Source organism: Haliotis cracherodii, unplaced genomic scaffold (assembly GCF_022045235.1).
Source record: "Haliotis cracherodii isolate W230 unplaced genomic scaffold, xgHalCrac1.p SCAF_4, whole genome shotgun sequence".
NCBI lineage: Eukaryota > Metazoa > Mollusca > Gastropoda > Lepetellida > Haliotidae > Haliotis > Haliotis cracherodii.
In genome coordinates, this window is record NW_027266297.1 from 8282797 (window position 1) to 8302003 (window position 19207).

The 19207-nt window shown below is 40.7% G+C and overlaps 2 protein-coding genes across 2 annotated transcripts in view; one reads left to right on the forward strand and one right to left on the reverse strand.

The window, feature by feature from the left end:
• Positions 1-188: 188 nt before the first annotated feature.
• LOC139479712 (serine/threonine-protein kinase RIO1-like) lies at positions 189-15200 on the reverse strand. Its single transcript, XM_071262563.1, has 16 exons — positions 15039-15200; positions 14024-14070; positions 13411-13532; positions 12730-12832; positions 12293-12371; positions 11187-11373; positions 10795-10856; positions 10136-10216; positions 9424-9510; positions 7906-8043; positions 7228-7331; positions 5489-5661; positions 5221-5313; positions 4557-4610; positions 2273-2413; positions 189-1499 (listed from the first exon to the last, which is right to left on the reverse strand). The coding sequence occupies exons 1-16, from the start codon at positions 15086-15088 to the stop codon at positions 1386-1388; spliced, it is 1635 nt and encodes a 544-aa protein (XP_071118664.1). The 5' UTR covers positions 15089-15200; the 3' UTR covers positions 189-1385.
• Positions 15201-15346: 146 nt separating this feature from the next.
• LOC139478751 (voltage-dependent calcium channel subunit alpha-2/delta-3-like) overlaps positions 15347-19207 on the forward strand; it is a 36542-nt gene continuing 32681 nt past the window's right edge. The window contains exons 1-3 of the mRNA XM_071261364.1: positions 15347-15382; positions 16743-16978; positions 18663-18812. Of these exons, the coding sequence (XP_071117465.1) occupies positions 16835-16978; positions 18663-18812 (294 nt within the window). The 5' untranslated portion in view covers positions 15347-15382; positions 16743-16834. The remainder of the gene's footprint in view (positions 15383-16742; positions 16979-18662; positions 18813-19207) is intronic.

Consider the following 19207-nt stretch of genomic DNA (forward strand, 5'->3'; position numbering starts at 1 on the left):
AAATCTCACCTTCTGGGTACAATGACACTCGGTCAAATATAGGATCATTTTGAACACCAGATTCTAAAACAAAACGCCCTTTCTATACAAGGGAGAAAACTGGCAACCTTGGCATGACATCCTTGTCCAGTGAACATCAAATACAAAGAAGACATGACATATGATGATTGTGTTTATTGGATGTCACAATTACATAGCACTAACAAACACTGAAGTCTAACAAAAACATAACAGTAATATGATGTTAAAATATCTCCACTTTAACAAGCCTGTACCCAAAGATTGGCAGAATAGAACCAATTCCTAAATTTCAGTTTCAATATTTACTTGGTATTTTTTAGGACGTTCTTTACCCTTTTCGCAAACTACTGGTGTCATCACTGATTTTCAGTGATCCATTCATAATTTTCAGTGATCCATTCATAACTTTCACCACTTCATTTCCATTTTAGGTATGTTTGTTAACGCCGCACTCAGCAATATTCCAGCTATATAGAATGGTGGCCAGTAAATAATCGAGTCTGGACAAGGCAATCCAGTGATGACATCATGATCATCGATCTACACAATTGGGATACGATGACATGCATTAACAAATACAGCTAGTCTGACCACCCAATCCTGTCGCCTCTTACGGCAAGCAGATCTACCCAGATCTTCATGTGTCCATTTTAGTTATGAAAATTCACATTCTTCTTATTACCTTAACAACCACATAATCTAAGAAAAGTGTGAGTGTTTTGAATAGTATTTAAATAATATCACATTTTAGTCATCTTCCCAAAGTCCACGAGCTCATATCAAAGTCTAGTGGAAATCTAGACTGTGATAAACGTGATATATGCTAGTGGACACTCGTCTCGGGAAGATGGATCTCAGATACCCTCATGATTTCAGTCATGTCCTGTCAGCTTATTGTGGAAGAAAGCCTGAAGTTTACATCTTATATTACTGCTGTGTTGAAAACCACGAGCATGGGTATGGTGCCGACGTATCCAGAAACATCAAATTCAAACATGCAATTCAAACATGCAACTGCAGGGGACTTGAGGTGCATCAGACGACTTGAGGTGCATCAGACAACTTGAGGTGCATCAGACGACTTGGCCAGCTGTGGGTCTCATACATACTGATGAAACCCATGAAGACGAGTTGGTTTGGTGTTTGCAAATCATAGATCAGTAACAGGGAAATTGTTTTATTCTAACTCATGATAACATGCTCCAGGCACGACCATGAGACAACTCTGGGGTTGGGATCCTGATTAAGGCACAACCCGTTACTCCAGGCGACTGACGTACATGACAAGAATTCATTGGGTTGACAGTCCAGATTCTCTTGAGAATCACACCTTGAAAGACATGGTAGAGTATCAGCTGTAGTCATCAGCGTTTTATATTTCCTTGCCGACCCATTTTCTCTTTCCGCTTCTTAACATGCTTTGGGACTTTTGTTTTCCTTTTTTCTCGCTGAGCTTCTTTCACAGCCTTCTTGCGTTCCTGGAACACAAGTAGAACACTGATTGGCTGACTGTCGGGGCATGTTTGTTGTTTTACGTGGCATATATTACAATATTTAACAGCATAACTGAAATTTGTAAAAAACAAGCTAGTCCCTGATATGTCAATATTGATAAATGGGAGCCCCCATCTCAGCTACAACAGTTGTTTCAGTGTCCATAAGCTTTGTTTGTTTGTTTGTTTGTTAGTTGTTTAACACCTTACTCAGCACTATTCCAGCTATATGACCGATGTCTGTAAATAATCGAGTCTGGATCAGACAATCCTGTGACTGACATCATGATTATTGATCTACGCAATTGGGATAGGACATAGGACACAATTGGCGAGTCTGACCACCCGATCCTGTTAATTGCCTCTTGCAGCAAGCATGGGTTGCTGAAAATCCATTATCTACCTGGATCTTAATGATTTATTTGATGTCACTTATTAGAACCTGCTCAGCCTTTCCTGGCTGCTCACGATGCATCACAAAAATATTTCAGCAAAAGAACTTTTAGCTCTCAAGTCAATGATAAATTTGTCACATGTCTCCGTAGTATCTGTACTGCATATGTTTCTTCCCTTCATTCTCAAAAATCCCCATCCTTCTGCCTATGCATGTGTGTACAGCTGGAGCGATGAGGCAGTAATCCGAACCAAAGTCTGTCTGCTTTGGTGCAGTAAGCCTTGCTTATGCACATGGTAAAGCAAATATTTAGTAAAAATATGGGGAAGGTCCGACTAGCTGACTCAATTTGAGCACTCGTTACCTTCTTGCTGTTCGGAGATTCATCCCTGGGGCGATTAGTGTTGAGTTCATCTTCCTCCTCTTCATCATCGTCACTTGACCCAGATGAACTCCCGTCCCCCTCGGACTCCTCCCCCTCATCCTTGGGCAGCAGGTCAGGGTCCTGTCCAACAAGAAACAGAAGTTCTTAACAGATCTTAACCGAGCCGCTCATACTCAAGTCCATTACGTCATCATCAGAAATCGAATCCTCATTCAGTTGTACTGGTAGGAGTTGGATCTCGATGTTCATCATGTGATCATTGTGGTAGGCAGAGTCAGTAGGCTGGGTCTTATGACACTCATATTCAAGCTATTTAAGAATTGATTTCAATATTATGTGCATTTATGGAAATACAAACATAAATACTGGCATGCACACTGTAAATTCACGAAGAGCATTTATGCAAGGGATGTTGTTCTGCACAGCAAATTGTGGCACCCGAGGTGACTGAACCACCCCATCCCCAGGAGTGAGTGAGTGAGTATGGTTTTACGCCGTTTTTAGCAATATTCCAGCAATATTCCAGCAATATCACGGCGGGGGTCACCAGAAATGGGCTTCACATCCATCTCCAGGAAGGCCATAGACTTTTGGAAATGGGTATTGTGCTGATCACGCATATGTACAGTGAGTTTGATTCACTGCCCAATTGAACAGTATTTCAGTCATATCAGGGCATGCAAGTGATGGAGGTCATAGATGTTTACGACCTTGGTGAAACCCAGGTATGGAGCTGACAAACCTAGAACATAACCGGGCAGATCTGGGACTCAAAACTATCACAAGTTTCTGGGATCTCAAGAGACAACTTTTTGAAGTTACTTGTGGCACCGACAGCTGAGCCATCCGTGCCACGTGGATGTTTGAATCTGACGTAATCCATGAGTACAGAAGGGTAAAAGTGCATTGGCAGTGTATTTCATGTCATCAGAATTCGAATCCTCATTCAGCTGTACTGGTAGGAGTTGGATCTCGATGTTCATCATGTGACAAGGAACATTACAAACAACTGAATTGAGTTGAGTTGTGAACAGGGCTTCAGTAGGTTTCTTGATCCATGTTCATGCAAGCTAGATCATTAATATACTTTTGGCAAAGCCTTTGAACGATTACAAATCAAGGCTAGAGACAATGCACTCTGCAATATTCCAGCTGTATGATGTCAGTCTGTAAATAATGGAGTCTGGACCGGACAATCCAGTGATTGATATCATGAGCATCGATCTATGCAACAGGGATGTGATGTCATGCTTCAACCAAGTCAGTGAGCCTGACCACCCGATCCTGTTAAGCGCCTCTTACGACAAGCATAGTCGCCTTTTATGGCAAACATGGGTTCCTGAAGACCTTTTCTACCCTGGGTCTTCATGGGTCCGTTTCACTCTGACGACTATGGCTCATCTTGCTTATGTCAATTTATTTATCCTTCCAATGTTTTTGATCATTTTTTTTCGGTTTCAATCTATCAAGCACATACTGTAAAACCAGAAACGATTCCCAATGTAAGCAATGGTAAGGGTCTACGATTCACCCTGCTCGTAGTTTTTTTTATCAATTTCTACAAGACATCAACAAGAAGAATGAAACCATTCCCCCCAAAAAATGTCAAATTGTCTACAATAATACTGTTCATCTTGAACTAAAGTCTAGCATGAGCTACAGTCACTGAAACATTTCTGTACACAGCTGCCATCAGACAGAAGAATTCCGCACCATGTGTAGGAGTTGGATCTCATCTTTCATCACATGGCAACATCACAGCGGAAGATACTGCTATAACTGCACGCCCTTTGCGAGTTATTGTTTTAGCGGTACATCACAAGTAAATAATATAAACAAGCATGAAATACTCATATCCCCCGCCAATATGACATGTCTTGTTGTGTGCAAGGCAAGAAACATTGTAGGGTTTTCAAGATCTGCTCCGGAAACGAGTACTACCGCTATTTTCAGTCTAAATCAGAGGGCACCTATCTCTCAAATGACAAATAGATGTGCCAAGTTTGGTTAAGATATATCTCATGGTTTTTGAGTTCTGCTCCGGAAACGAAGCGTGACAAACAAAACAACGGAAGGACGGACAATACCCATTCCTATATCCCCTTTCCCCTTCGTGGCAGGGGATAAGAAAATCTTGGCCACACAACCAAGATATCATGAGTAACATTCCACGCCATCAGGGGACGATAGCCACCCAATCCACATAGTCGACTATTTCGACAAGAACCGGTAGCTACTTTACAGACACACGAAGCCAACCCACCTGTTGTGGGCCTGTCAGGTCCTCCTTCAGCCCCGTCACCTTGCTGTACAGTACCTGAAATACACATTCAACACGTTCAGTACATACAGGTGGATAATAAAGGAAGAATGTGACTATTAAGCTTGAAGAGCAAGAGTTAATTCAGTTGTATCAAAGGCATGTAATGTGGTACATGGGTGTATGGAGTACCGTGGGACATGGGTATATGGAGTACCGTGGTACATGGGTATAAGGAGTTCTGTGGGACATGGGTATATGGAGTAATGTGGGACATGGGTATATGGAGTACTGTGGTACATGGGTATATGGAGTACTGTGGTACATGGGTATAAGGAGTACTGTGGTACATGGGTATATGGAGTACTGCGGTACATGGAGTACTGTGGTACATGGGTATAAGGAGTACTGTGGTACATGGGTATATGGAGTACTGCGGTACATGGAGTACTGTGGTACATGGGTATATGGAGTACTGCGGTACATGGAGTACTGTGGTACATGGGTATATGGAGTACTGCGGTACATGGAGTACTGTGGTACATGGGTATATAGGGAAGTGGGGTACATGGGGTACATGGGGTACATAGGGAACTGTCGTACTGGGAAGCTGTTCTTCTCCTGACTCCATCTAAGTAAATTATGTGTATGTAAACCAGCCTCTCACCTGAGACCCATCACCAGCCTGAGCGCGGCGGAAGTCTCGCTCAAAGTCGATCACCTGATCCAGAGTTCGAGGGATATAGGCGTTTTTGAAAACCTGCAAAAGACAAGCGAGTTTGAAATACATTCAATACAAGTTTTATTGGACTTGCAAGTATGGACCCTTGAAACACTACCAATCTCGGTAATGAACTCATGGTTTTTGCATCACTGAAGCATGAGCTCTAGGCTACCCAATACTGGTCACTACATTCAACGGAGATAATCCCCACCTCTTCGTCTATTTTCTCCTGCTCCGTGACGTCCTCCAGAGTCCGGCTGGCTGTAATGTCCATGGCCTTGTCCAAGTAGTCGTCAATGTTGTCGGCGGTGATACTCATGTCAGTGATGAAGTCAAACAACTCCTTTACCGTCATTGTAGACACACCTTTCTTCCGAAAATACTCTGAAACCGACAAAAGCATTTGTGTACAAAGAGCATAGATCAAACATAGCAAAAGAAAAAAGCGTTGTGAGACGAAACATCAATGGGATCATTCAGACACTTCCAAAACAATCTTCAGTGAGTGAGTGAGTGAACTGTGTTTACATCACTTTTAACAGTATTCCAGTTATATCACGGCGTTTCAGCGTAATGTGGGAGGAAAGAGATGCAGGTCTCAGACTTTTACCACTTCGTGAAACCCACGAGCACGGGTATGGTGCTGACAAACCTAGAAACCAGGCGAACCAGGATTCGAACCCACAATCATAGCTTTCTGGCATGACCAAGGGACGCACTCTGCACAGTGAATTGCGGCCCCTTAAATGACTGGGCCACCCGTGCCCCACAAACAATCTTCAGAGCTGCAATTGTTTATCAAATGTTGGGCAACATGAACATGATGAATGTTTATTTTCAAGTTTCTAGATTCAAAAACAAGATATGACAATTGTGGACCCTGCAGCGTTCAGAGTTTGTAGTAGCCAAGCACTACTGAGCAGTAGCCATGCTTCGCACACAAATTTCTGGCTAATTGGTGCTACAATGAGTGAATGTTACTAGTGAGTGAGTGAGTGAGTGAATGTTACAAGTGAGTGAGTGAATGTTACTAGGGAGTGAGAGTGAATGTTACTCGTGAGAGTGAATGTTTATCGTGAGAGTGAATGTTAATAGTGAGTGAGTGAATGTTACTAGTGAGTGAGTGAATGTTACTAGTGAGTGAGTGAATATGACTAGTGAGTGAGTGAATGTTACTAGTTGGTGAGTGAATGTTACTAGTTGGTGAGTGAATGTTACTAGTTGGTGAGTGAATGAGTGAATGTTTCTAGTGAGTGAGTGAATGTTATTAGTGAGAGAGGGTGAGGGTGAGGGTGAGGGTGCGGGTGAGGGTGAGGGTGGGAGTGTGTGTGTGTGTGTGGTTTAACACTGCTTTAAGCAATATTCAAGCAATATCACATAGGGGAACACCAGAAATGGGCTACTCTCATTGTACCCATTTCGGGAATTGAACCCTCGTCTTTTTCACTTTAACCACTAGGCTACCCGACCGCTCCACATATTACATAAAACAGAAGCCTGTGAATATACAGATTTGAAAACCAGTGGTTGATAACAAAAGCACAGTCTCACGATCAGCTTATTTTCAAATTGTGCAATCTTCATTACCAGCTGATTCCAGCTGGTCCATATTGTCATGGTACGCAGAGGGCCTCACATGATTCAGTGCATTAACAATCCTCCTCATTCCCCTGTGTGCGACCCGTGAACATCTGGGGTAGAATAGGTCTTCAGCAACCTATGCTTGTTGTAAAAGGCGATTATGCTTGTCGTAAGAGGCGACTAACGGGAATTGGTGGTCAGGCTCGCTGACTTGGTGATGCATGTTATTGTATCCCAACCTAATTGTGTGGATCTATGCTCATGATGTCAATCACTGGATTGTCTGGTCCAGACTTGATTATTTACAGACCGCCATCATGTAGCTGTAATGTAGCTGAGTGCGGCGTTAAACAACAAACAAACATTCACCTGTGATGTTGTTGCAGTCTTTCCTGAGGAACTCCAGTGAGTGGGGATGGTCATGCTCAACCGCCTGCGACACGTCGATAACACACAATTTCCCCTCATGGAATCTAAAATTAGGAACAGGAAATGAGTTCAAGGAATTCGGGTTTTTATGTTGGCTTGGCTCCTAATTATATTTTCCTTTTTTTAATAGTCAACAAGAGTAGGTTAAACTCGCTGAAATCTGTCTATTACTCACTTACAGGAGGTCAAACTCACTGAGATCTGTCTATTACTCAATTACAGGAGGTTAAACTCACTAAGATCTGTCTATTACTCACTTTCAGGAGGTAAAACTCGCTGAGATCTGTATTACTCACTTACAGGAGGTTAAACTCACTGAGATCTGTCTATTACTCACAGGAGGTTAAACTCACGGAGATCTGTCTATTACTCACTTTCAGGAGGTTAAACTCGCTGAAATCTGTATTACTCACTTACAGGAGGTTAAACTCGCTGCGATCTATTACTCACTTTCAGGAGGTTAAACTCACTGAGATCTGTCTATTACTCACTTACAGGAGGTTAAGCTCACTGAGATCTGTCTATTACTCACTTACAGGAGGTTAAACTCACTGAGATCTGTCTATTACTTACTCACAGGAGGTTAAACTAACTAAGATCTGTCTATTACTCACTTACAGGAGGTTAAACTCACTGAGGTCGGCATGTACTAGGTGACAGTCATGGTAGAGCGACCTCATCATGTGGATGCAGTCCAGGTACAGCTCCCGCGCCTTTGACTCCGACAACTCCACATCCTTCAGTAGAGGAGCTGGCCTGGCAAGCATGTGCAGGGGTTTTTAGTACACTGTAAATGGTATTCTGACTTCATACCAGGCTTGAATTAGTCATTACCGTCTGCAGACAAATCTCTCAACATGCAGAAGACAAATACAACTCAGTAGGCTCCCAGTATTGTTTAACACTACATTTAGCAATGGTCCAGCCATATGAAGGTGGCCTGTAAATAGGTCTGACCACTATCAGATTAGTCTCTTCATACAACCAGTACAGGATGCTGGGGTCCAGTTCTAACCATAAAGACCGAAAGGGTCATAGACCATAACAAGTTATGTCAAGTGGGGTAGGCAGGTATGATGGATGGACGGATGGGCCACAACAGATGCCTAAAGAAAGTTTTTTATTGTGGAACTAACTGACTTAACCATGCTCAGGGATCTCGTTTTTAGGTCTGTACGGTTACTACTACAAGTGAATCCCGGCTGCGGGAAATGTCTGGTGCTTATACTGCCTGACATTCTGTCTGGCGAATGCCGACCCTGAAACACCACTCCAGTTGTTGATCTGGCACGCTCCACATCCCCCAAGCCCACACAGGACCGGGGTGTCTGTGAGAAGGGACGCCGGTGCATCCCTTCAGCGTGCATGCTTATCCTGCCTTTTTGTATCACGTACCATGTCCCAGGGAATTTTCTAGCATTTCAAACTAGGTGCCCTTGGTTGGTTAAATGAGGACAAATTGGATTTTGATTAAAACTGGGATTTTATCTGAAATTCTTAATTTCTCAAATCATGAGCTATTTTAACTTCTTGGTGACTGCTTGAGACAAATATCAGGACATTTTCATAATATAAACAAATACTTATAGGATTTCTTCTGTTTCATTACCAAATATGAAAAATATCAAGACATTTCTGATGACAATCGGTTAATATTCCAGAAGGTGAACTGATCTGAAAACCTGACTAAGCTTTTAGTCTTTGTTGTACCTGTTATCTTGGTCACTTCGGTCAAGTCATAGCATTAGTCATAACATGACTTGGTAAAGGGTGATTCCAAATTGTGAATTGACATTTACTGCCAACGTGGGGCTGCATGTTGACCACTGAGCAGATGTAGATAGTTCCCCACTTCCACTCAATGATGAAGCATGGACATTTTCATGACCAAAACATTAGAGCATTATTTACAGTGAACATTAAACAGGAAAATTGTCTAACTAAACTGAACAGAACTAGATGACAGCAAACTTGTTCTGGTGAAAGTCATTGCAGAGGACACTGCAGCTGATCTCGTAACCCTGGTCATAATATGTCCAAACACCTCTAAAGTGACTTTAACTATTACCTCCCTCAGTCCCACACCCAAGTTGCCACCATGCTGCATATGGCAGTATACACTCACAGGCAGCTTACCATCCATCCGTCCCAATAAACTGCATCACCAGAACATGGCTCCGGAGCAGGAGAGGCTCTGGGCAATTGATGCCAGCCTGGTGGATTCTGAAAAACAATATATGCAATAAAAAAGCTTTGTTACTTAAACAGATTCATGACCTGTGTCACTAATTTTTTTACTCCTGAGAATATCTTTTTCGAAAGGGCAAGCACATTAGGGGAGATAACCCGATAAGACAAGCTCCTCACAGTAATAGCGCTTTTGCAGAACTCTCTACACTATCAGTGCCGTCAGTCTGAGCTCCTCACTGTTCTAGGCAGTCTGGAACCATGAATGGAGTTGAACTTGCAAACGACTGACACTTGTGATGCCAAATTCTCTTCCCCAGCTCATATATTTTGTTTGTTTGTCAATCTGAATTTCTATTTCATTTCAACTATCATGTGATTGGTATAGTGAGAATGTAAGGGGAAAAATTGCTGCAATCTCAAACCAATCTTATTAAACAAACAAATGTAAATTCATAGTTAGTCTTAAACCTTTTCCCAATTCACTAGAATGACATTCCTGAAGACATACGCACAGGTATAAATGTCACTACATTTGAGGTTAGAAGATTGTTGTACCGGCCTCATGCACATTGATGGGAGTGATGATAATGCATCACATGCTTGGAGCTTCAACTAAAGCACATCAAGGGAGAGAACCCCTTCAAGGGAAATAACTCACCTGATTAAGTTCCTCATTTCTTTCTCGGCCCATGTTCTCACCATCTTCCGGGGATTGGACTTACAATACCCATGTCGGAACCTGAAATAAATCGGACATTTGTAAGTAAAAGAAATAGATATTAATCTGTAAGGAATGATTGACTAGCTGCACATTGTTCACTCAACAAACCAAAAGTAAACTTCTGTAAGTCTTATGCTCATTGTGTCCACTCAATCTCTGATTCACATAACTCACAGTATAGATCTATTCAGCTTATCGCAGGATCATAGTGTGGACCACCAAGACTAGACGAGAGGATGAGTGACCTGGAGATTGAGTGGGTGAGTGAGCAATATTCCCTCTATATCACTGCGTGTCAGTATAATGTTGAAGGAAAGTCCGAAGTGATGCAGGTCTGAGACGTTTACCACTTTGGTGAAACCAATGAGCACGGGCATGGTGATGATTTTGGTGTACCCAAGGGATGCACCTCAGAGGACAGAGCCACCCAAGGCCCCACCAAATATAACAAGCTAAAGTCAGTGAGTATGGTTTTACGCTGCTCTTAGCAATATTCCAGTTACATCAAGGCAGGGGGGACACCACAAATGGGCTTCACACAAGGCCACCACGTATCTGTACATCTCTTATTGAAATAAGTACACCAATTTGCTCACCGAAATTCTCCACTGACATACTTGTCTCTGTCTTTAAACACAAGTATGGACGTCTTGTACACCTGACAATTGACAACAGAAAATCAAAATCTTATAACTTGTTCATGAAGCAATATGACAGCAACATATCACAAAGTTTGTTTGTTTGTTGTTTAATGCCGCACTCGGCAATATTCCAGCCATATAATGGCAATGTAAATAATCAAGCTATATGACGGAGGTCTGTAAATAATCAACCAGGTCACAAAACCTGACGGCCCGATCCCGTTTGTAGCCTCTTACGACAAATATAGTTGACTCTTACAGCAAGCATGGGTAGCTGAAGACTCGGATATTCAAAGGACTAGTTCAAACTGTATCTTGTGCAATACTGCAGGCTAATGAGGGCCTACCTTGACTGCCCGATCTGGTCCATCCCTGGCCTCAGCGTGGTAGACGTTGGCCTCCTTTCCTGTGCTGATGCAGCCGTTGATCTCGACGATAACACCCCGACTCAGCAGCTTGAACAGGATCATTCTGGTGCGAGGGTCCATCACTTGTTCCGCAGTGGCTCGATCAGCCTTGTCCTTCCCTCGATATCTGGAAACATTCAATATTGTCGTTGTCAGACACACTTGAATTAGTTCACCTTAACTTTTGTTAGGGAGTATGGCTTTACATTGCGTTACATTGCTTTTAGCAATATTTCAGCAAAATCACGGCGACGGACACCAAAAGATGGGTTTGTACCCATGTTGGAAATCGAACCCAGGTCTTTGGCATCACGAGCCACTGCCTTAACCACTGGGCTAACCCACCGCCCCTAGCTTTTGTTAATCTTCATATAGCTCTTGAGGTAGTTTGGGTTACATCTGCTTCAACAGTATTTCACGTGTGGTGAGATGGGGTTTAACTTCTCGTTCAAGATATTGCACTTATATAGTGATGTGTGTTTTGTGAGTGTGTGTCTGCTTGTACTAGTCCTGACTAATGCCGATTTTATACTGATACTGTACAGAGATACCATGTCACAGTTTAACATGACTACCCCACTCAGACACAGTATACAGCCTCCAAGGAAACCAGTCCTTGTTTTAGCCCCTTAATGCCAAGCACCAGGCAGGGAAACAATAAGTACCGTCTTTTGATGTGACGCGTTCGGGGATCAAACCCACGATCTTCCACACTCTGGGCAGACGCTCTACCACTAGACCAACAAGGCAGTCACTAAATGCAGAAGGAAAGCCCGAAGTGATGCAGATATTTGACTTTTATTAACTTTGGTGAAACCCATGAGCACAGGGATAGCCACAAACCTATACCACTGCTCAAAATAAAAAGGGGTCGTTGAGGATTGCTCCCATGGTATTTGAATACAGGAACCTACATTTTAAACTGTAAACATTCAGGTTATGACAAGGACTTCTTGACTTTCATGCTAAATTCCAAAGACTGATTAGCCATGAACAATGTTAGAGAGTCTCCCTGGATGCTGGATTGTGGTCCATGAGGAGGTTACCTGTCTGCATCCATTTTCTTCCCTGTCTCTGTGAGGGAAGACACAGCCGAGCTGGACAGCTTGGGGCCGTAGTACTTCTCTGTCAATAACACAACCAATACAAATGAACCAACGAACGAACGAATAAGGTAAACAGTCACATTACCATCTCATCCTACTGGGTTCCCATTTACTACTGGGTTAACAGACACGTACTTTGAACAAAGTCATTGTCTAAAGAGATACCTCACTTAACAAATTCTGGCATGTTATCACCATGCTGGTAACATTGCCAGCAGAACGACAACAGAAATATTGCAGCCTCTTTCAAATTCATTTAAAGACCAAAACATAACCACAGAAGTGTTTACAAACAGAAGCAGCCCATTCACTTCCTTGTCTATGCGTCCCCTCATCTTGTTTGGGCTGCTGAATGATCATGAATGGCCAGTACTTACCAACGTTGATCTTGGTGACATATTTGCGCATGGACTTTTCTGAAGGCTGGAAATGCACCTTGTTTTTACTGGGAGCCTGCTGGTTAGGCTGCTGGGCATTTGGCTGTACAACAGTAAACAAAACAGTAGACACAGCAGTAGACAGAACAGTTTTTTTTGTTTTTTTTAAATGCCAAACTGGGCAATATTCCAGCTATATGATGGCAGTCTGTAAATAATCAAGTCTGCAGATCTGCATCACTTTCCTTTCCTCCCACATGGAGCTGAAACACCCTGATATGACAGCATCAGACAACTACATTCAACAGTAGACAGAATTAGATACAACAGTAGACACGGCAGATTTGTTTGTTGTTTAACACCCCACTCAGCAATATTCCAGCTATATGATGGCAGTCTGTAAATAATCGAGTCTGGACCAGACAATCCAGTGATTGACACCATGATCATCGATCCAAGCAATTTGGATATGAAGACATGCACTAACCAACTCAGTGAGCCTGATCACACATGGAAGATTATAGTACAAGTGTCTGACATATGCATGACTTAAAACCAGAAGGCGGAAATAAAACGACTTCCAGTCATATAACAGCATGACAGGTTACTGTGAAGGAACGAGACACGATAATAACCAGGAATAAACATGATAAAAGAGTGGTTTAACATAATTCCACCAACCCTTGAGGAGTGTGAAGCATTGTACTTCTTGGTGAAGTCTCTGTGCTCCCCTTCAAAGTCATAGCCGAAGTCATCATCATCACTCTCCTCACTGTCTTCAAAGTCTTCACCATTTATCCTATCTGAAATCAGTTAAACATTTCGTAAATAACATCTAAACAACTCATTGTAAATTGTTTATCATGTTCATATCTACAAATGTTGAGAGATGATGTTTAAATCGTGTTAATCATGTTAATTATTAATGGATAACAATGTTTGTTTTTTAACCAATAACCATGATAACATGTCCATTTTCTCGGAACAGGTTTATTAAATATAGAAACCAAAATATATAATCATAATGAAATTATGGCTACAAAAAAGACTAACAGTAAATGTAGGCTACTGATACCTTGTTAGGATAAATGTCAACCAACAACAATTTGTATTGAATATACCATGTATAGTAAAAACAATCTACACACTCTGCAAATGTTTCAACTACTGTTCAACCAAATTAATAAAAAAAAATTGCCAAATAACCAGTGATAACACAGAACCTACGATAACTGTCACGTGTATAATCTATCCTTGCATTTTACACTTTGCTTCTATGTGTTGCCACGTTTACCTTGGTCCTCTTCTGTTACATGAACTTGGACATTCTTTTGTACCCCTCTGTAACAGTGACAGAAAGAGTGAGCGTTAATATTCCATTAGGAAATGTTCAGTTTAGATTTTTGTCTTCCAACGTCATTTAAAAGATATTTTCAGCGTGTAAGTTACAGAGGTTTTTGAAGCACTAATGTAAGAAAAAAATCACCCTCCCCTGATGCTTCTGGTATTTTGGATGAACTTCCCCATGTCCTTGTAAAATACTTTGTCATAGAGACTGTCATATTTTGTGATGACCATCCCGATCATCAACCCCCCATAATAAAGCTGAAAGGGTCGTCGTCTGCACGGGTAAGTATGACCAGTGTACCTTAGCTAAAAGCAGAATACAGAAAGGTGCCCTAAGATGAGTCCATTCCGCCACAGGCTGCTTTTCTCAATTTCTCAACCAGTTCTTTGAACGTATACGTACAGGACACGTCTTGGGATGCCAAATCGCAGTAAAATTCAACAGTTGTGTGTCAACGGCAGTATGTGTTAAATGTTTCTCTCATTATTTCCTTTCCATAAATGAGTCAGAACTGACATACTGTTGTGTATATAAAAAAGGAGCATAGACAGTGACATATGTACAGTACTCGGCTAATATTCCGTGGTGGGCAGCATTCTTCAGCATGTCATTGTAATCATACGAACCAGAACAACATGAACCTGTATCCAGTTGAGGAATAGACATGGACTTGTCCGCCGTTTAGGGCACAAAGTGCCTTTCTGTACTTTTAATAAATGACCGGTCCCTTAATAGCACTATATCCAAATTGTTTTCTTCCTCTCATCAATGCTTATTGTGTACATACTAATGATATGAAGATACCACCATCTTACATGGAAAGCTGATGGTTATTTTCTTGACTTATGGAGTACAGAGCCTCACCACGTGTTCCCATGCAATCTACCATACCCGTAGGCTCTAGGCCCTATTTGCGAACCTGTTAGTTGCTATTTTCAAGTTCCAATGGATAGTTGCTTACATTGTTTCGTCCGCAGCATCTTCAAACTGTCCCTCAATAGCATCACCCATTTTGATTAGCGTTGTGTGAAGGTTTTAGTCAGCAGAAGAAGACTACCTTGCACAACATCTTGTAGTCGCGTTTCCATCTTTATAAACTCCGTACCACTACCTTACACCTCAACCGCTAGTCAGTAAAGATGAACACGCGGTGTTGTAGAGTATTATGTTCAAGTTTCCGGGAAAAGTAACCAATCAGTGGTCAGTTGATAAAATACGCCAAAAATGATTATCAGGACCAATCAAATCTTAGGTTTCATTCAGGCACCGGTTACGATCAATGTTGTCTGCTCTTCTCATACTGTGGTAATGTTGCCGAATTTTGTTTATGTTAATCAGTCATTTTCTTAAGATTTTAGCACCTGTTATAAATGCATTTAAGTGTCTACCAACATATAGACCTACATAACCTTATTTCGTAGTTAAAATGTTGTTTGGTTGCTTGCAATCGTTGAGATGTGAAGCTATCGATCGAAATCGACCATTCAGCATCTCGCTGACACTAGAACTCTTCTTATTCAATGACAGCCAGAAGGCCAAGTCAACAGGAATACCAAATGTGATTTTGTTATCAGCCAAATAATATTGTATTTATGTTAACCTATTTGTCATTAGATGGTAGCCATTTAGATTATGATAAACAATCTGAATGACTGTAAACAAAAAGATGGACACACAATTCAGACTGCCATGATCAAATACACTTTGCATTGATATCTATACAGATCTATAGCAACGTTCTTTAACATAGTTGTCAATAGTGTGTTTCCAATGGATACAGTATATTGAGCATGTGGTCATTGGTTTTCTGTTGCCACATATTCTTGCTCGGTATGTATTGAGGTTGTGCGGTATTACCGGTACGGTACACCAGTATATTGTGGTGCAAATCTTCAGCAATACGTATTGCGATACGTTTGTCAATGTAGCAAAATATTGTGGCAAATATAAATAAGTAACGATATGGAGATGAAAAATAGAATCTTTCTGATACAACTTGCCTCTGACTATCTTTTTATCAATTAGCGTGTACACATCGCGACTATCCAGCTCCTCACAGCGATAGCCCGTCTACGGAGCACTCTATACCAAGTGTATAATGAAGATGTCATGTGCTGGGAAGGAGCTTGATGATATCTGTCATTAATACAGGGTATAACTCTGATTAACTCATGAAAATGTAAATTGGCAATATATTGCAATACATATCGCAATACAGGATAAAGTATGGCAATATATTGCAATAAATAATCCAGGTCAATACACAGCCCTAGTATGCAGCAATGATTAGCCTTAAAGGGCAACAATACTCCAACTCTCAGACATCTCGCCGGTGCCGCTTTGATTAGCCCAAGTAATCACCAGATGCCAATTAGCGTCAGAAACCCAACATATTGACAAATCAAATCAGTCAAAGTTAACCTTTCACATGCATACCAATTCTACATCCATACTGACACTAAAGAACACAGTGACACAATGGATATTATTATTTTGAGCTACATGTACAAGTCATATTGTGCCAAAAACCTAGACCAGATGATGGGTCTTATATTAACATGTGGTTAGCACCAAAATACATGACAGGGATATGTTTTTTTCCTGTATGATGCATATAAAATGTGTTGTTCATCATGCTCATTAGTGATTTTTACTTATTTTTCAGATGTTGGATGGAAGAAAAAATGTGAAAATGATTATAGCAAACTGACCTGGTTTGTTACCTGCCTTTTCATTATTAACAGTTGAATAATTGAAATGAAACCATTTGGAGCAAGTCTTATCTTCATCAGTTTCTTTTATTCATGTGCGTCATACCCTGGCGAGGAAAAACATGACATTGGCACTCTTGCAGGAGATATCCAGAACTGGGCCATGCTCATCCAGAATTACATATTGCAGGTGTGTACATGGCAGCAAGACAGTGAGGTTGTTATTGTTGTCTGCATATGTTTGGTGAATCAAAAATTATCTGCTCTTGAATTGTATTTATTGAATTCCTGAATTTATCTAGGATTCTTAACTACATCCCCTTGCCAGCTGCTTTCCAGGCATATTGGGAATAATTTTTATTTTGTTCAAAAGGAGAATATTTTTAAAGTTCTTCTTTTCCTAATTGGGCGGTCGGGTAGATTAGTTGTTAAAGCGTTCCCAGGTCACGCCGAAGACCCGGGTTTAACATGGGTACAATGTGTGAAGCCCATTTCTGGTGTCCCCCGCCGTGATATTGCTGTAATATAGCTAAAAGCGGCGTAAAACCTTAATCACTCACCCACTCTTTTCCTAAATTCAGAGGTATTTTGACATTGCATTCAGTGCAATAATATTTATCCAAGCATTAAAGCCTCGTCCTATGTAGTGGTGCTGTTATCAGTAAAATAATAGTCATTTCTATAAAGCCATAACATTAGTTATGAATATAAAAGTATGACTTGGGAAATGTTCAATTGCAAAATGGGAATGTTTACTGACATTTGCTGCAGACTTGGGACCAAATATCATTGTCTAAGCAGGCCTGGAATTTGCAACCTTCTGAACTGAATATTTCTTTTTTTCATATATCTATATGAAATACTGAGGTGACCACATTGCATGGCTTTCTGAAAAAAGTTATAAAAGTATTCATAAAAATAAAAATGTTCAGATTATTTCTTATCCTGGCACAACACATTGCAATTTCCTTCTGGACTCGATCCTATAACCCAAAACCCAAAAGGTGCCTCTTCCTCCTCTAGGGCACCCCCAGCCCTCTGTTACCAACAGGACTTATCTGTCCCTGATCCCTTCACTTACTTTTGATCGAACAAGGTGATAGACGTGCATTTGGGAATTGACTTTTATATCCTTTGAATTCTATATCTTTGTGTTATAATATAAGTATACTAATATCATGAATATTCAAATTCATGTAGTTGAATAATGAACAGTTGCACTTATATTGCTCTACTGACTAAACCAATGATATTATATAGACAAATAATACAATATTTTCTAGCTTATTTATTGCTTATAAAAAAAGAAGACCTATTTTAGCAACAAATACTGTTGAGTGTTTTGCAAGGAATGTTGGGTAAAGCTGTCACAAGTGCACAAAATAATACTGTTTTCGTTATGTAAAAGGTATCAAATTTTGTTGATCGTCCTGCCAAATATAACTTCCAACTTGTCAAAACTGTTTGTCATTTGAATCGATTTTGTAAATTTGTATTGATCAATTATTATGGCTATTTGTTACCTCATATTCATTATAAATATCACATTTGCCACATTGTGTATTGGTTACAGGCACAGTATAGTTATACGTGTCATTAGCGGATTAATAATGATATTGTCTGATTTATCAATACAGGTTAGGTTAATTTGCTGTTAATTGAACAAATTCCATTGATGAATGAAGATCGATAGAATTAATCAATTATCATTGACAATATAGATTAATCATGTTAATGTCTGAAAGACCAATCCTTACTATTATGAGGCAAACCTTTTTTGCGCTTCATTGTCGCGGATGCAAATATATGATGTGCTCATATTCCTGTCAGGAAAGATGCAGTCATTTCATGACCGTTTTTTTGTGATTCTTCAGCTGGCTGGGGACGGAATCAAGAGAGATGTAACACAGGGCTACCTGGACCAGGCTAATTACACATTTGAGAAGAAAAACGGCGAAACGATTGTCAAAGTAGTTAAAGAGACCCTTGGAGACTACTTCCGGAAAAAGAAGAAGGCAGCTGAAGTAGGATATCGTTATATGTATACATATATCCATAAAAGGAAGCCATTGAGCAACACTTAAGGGCTGAAAGACTTAAAGTAGCACATGACCGAAGTATGTCAGTGAAATTGTTGCACACGATACCTGTGTCTATCACTACAGCATCCTCTCTTAACTTATCTCGGCAAACATGTACTAATGGCTTGAAAACCCGTTTCAGGCCAAGATGAGTACAATAATCATGATTATGTAGGCCTTGTTTTGGATTAAGCAGCACTTAGAATGAACACTCAATGACTAATGTTAATATTTTCAGAACATTATACAGGTTTTTCTGTCATCAGGTGATTAGAAGAAATCCTACTTTTTCTTTGTGTGTGTAACCAACTATTGACCTAATAAGATATCAGTTGGTA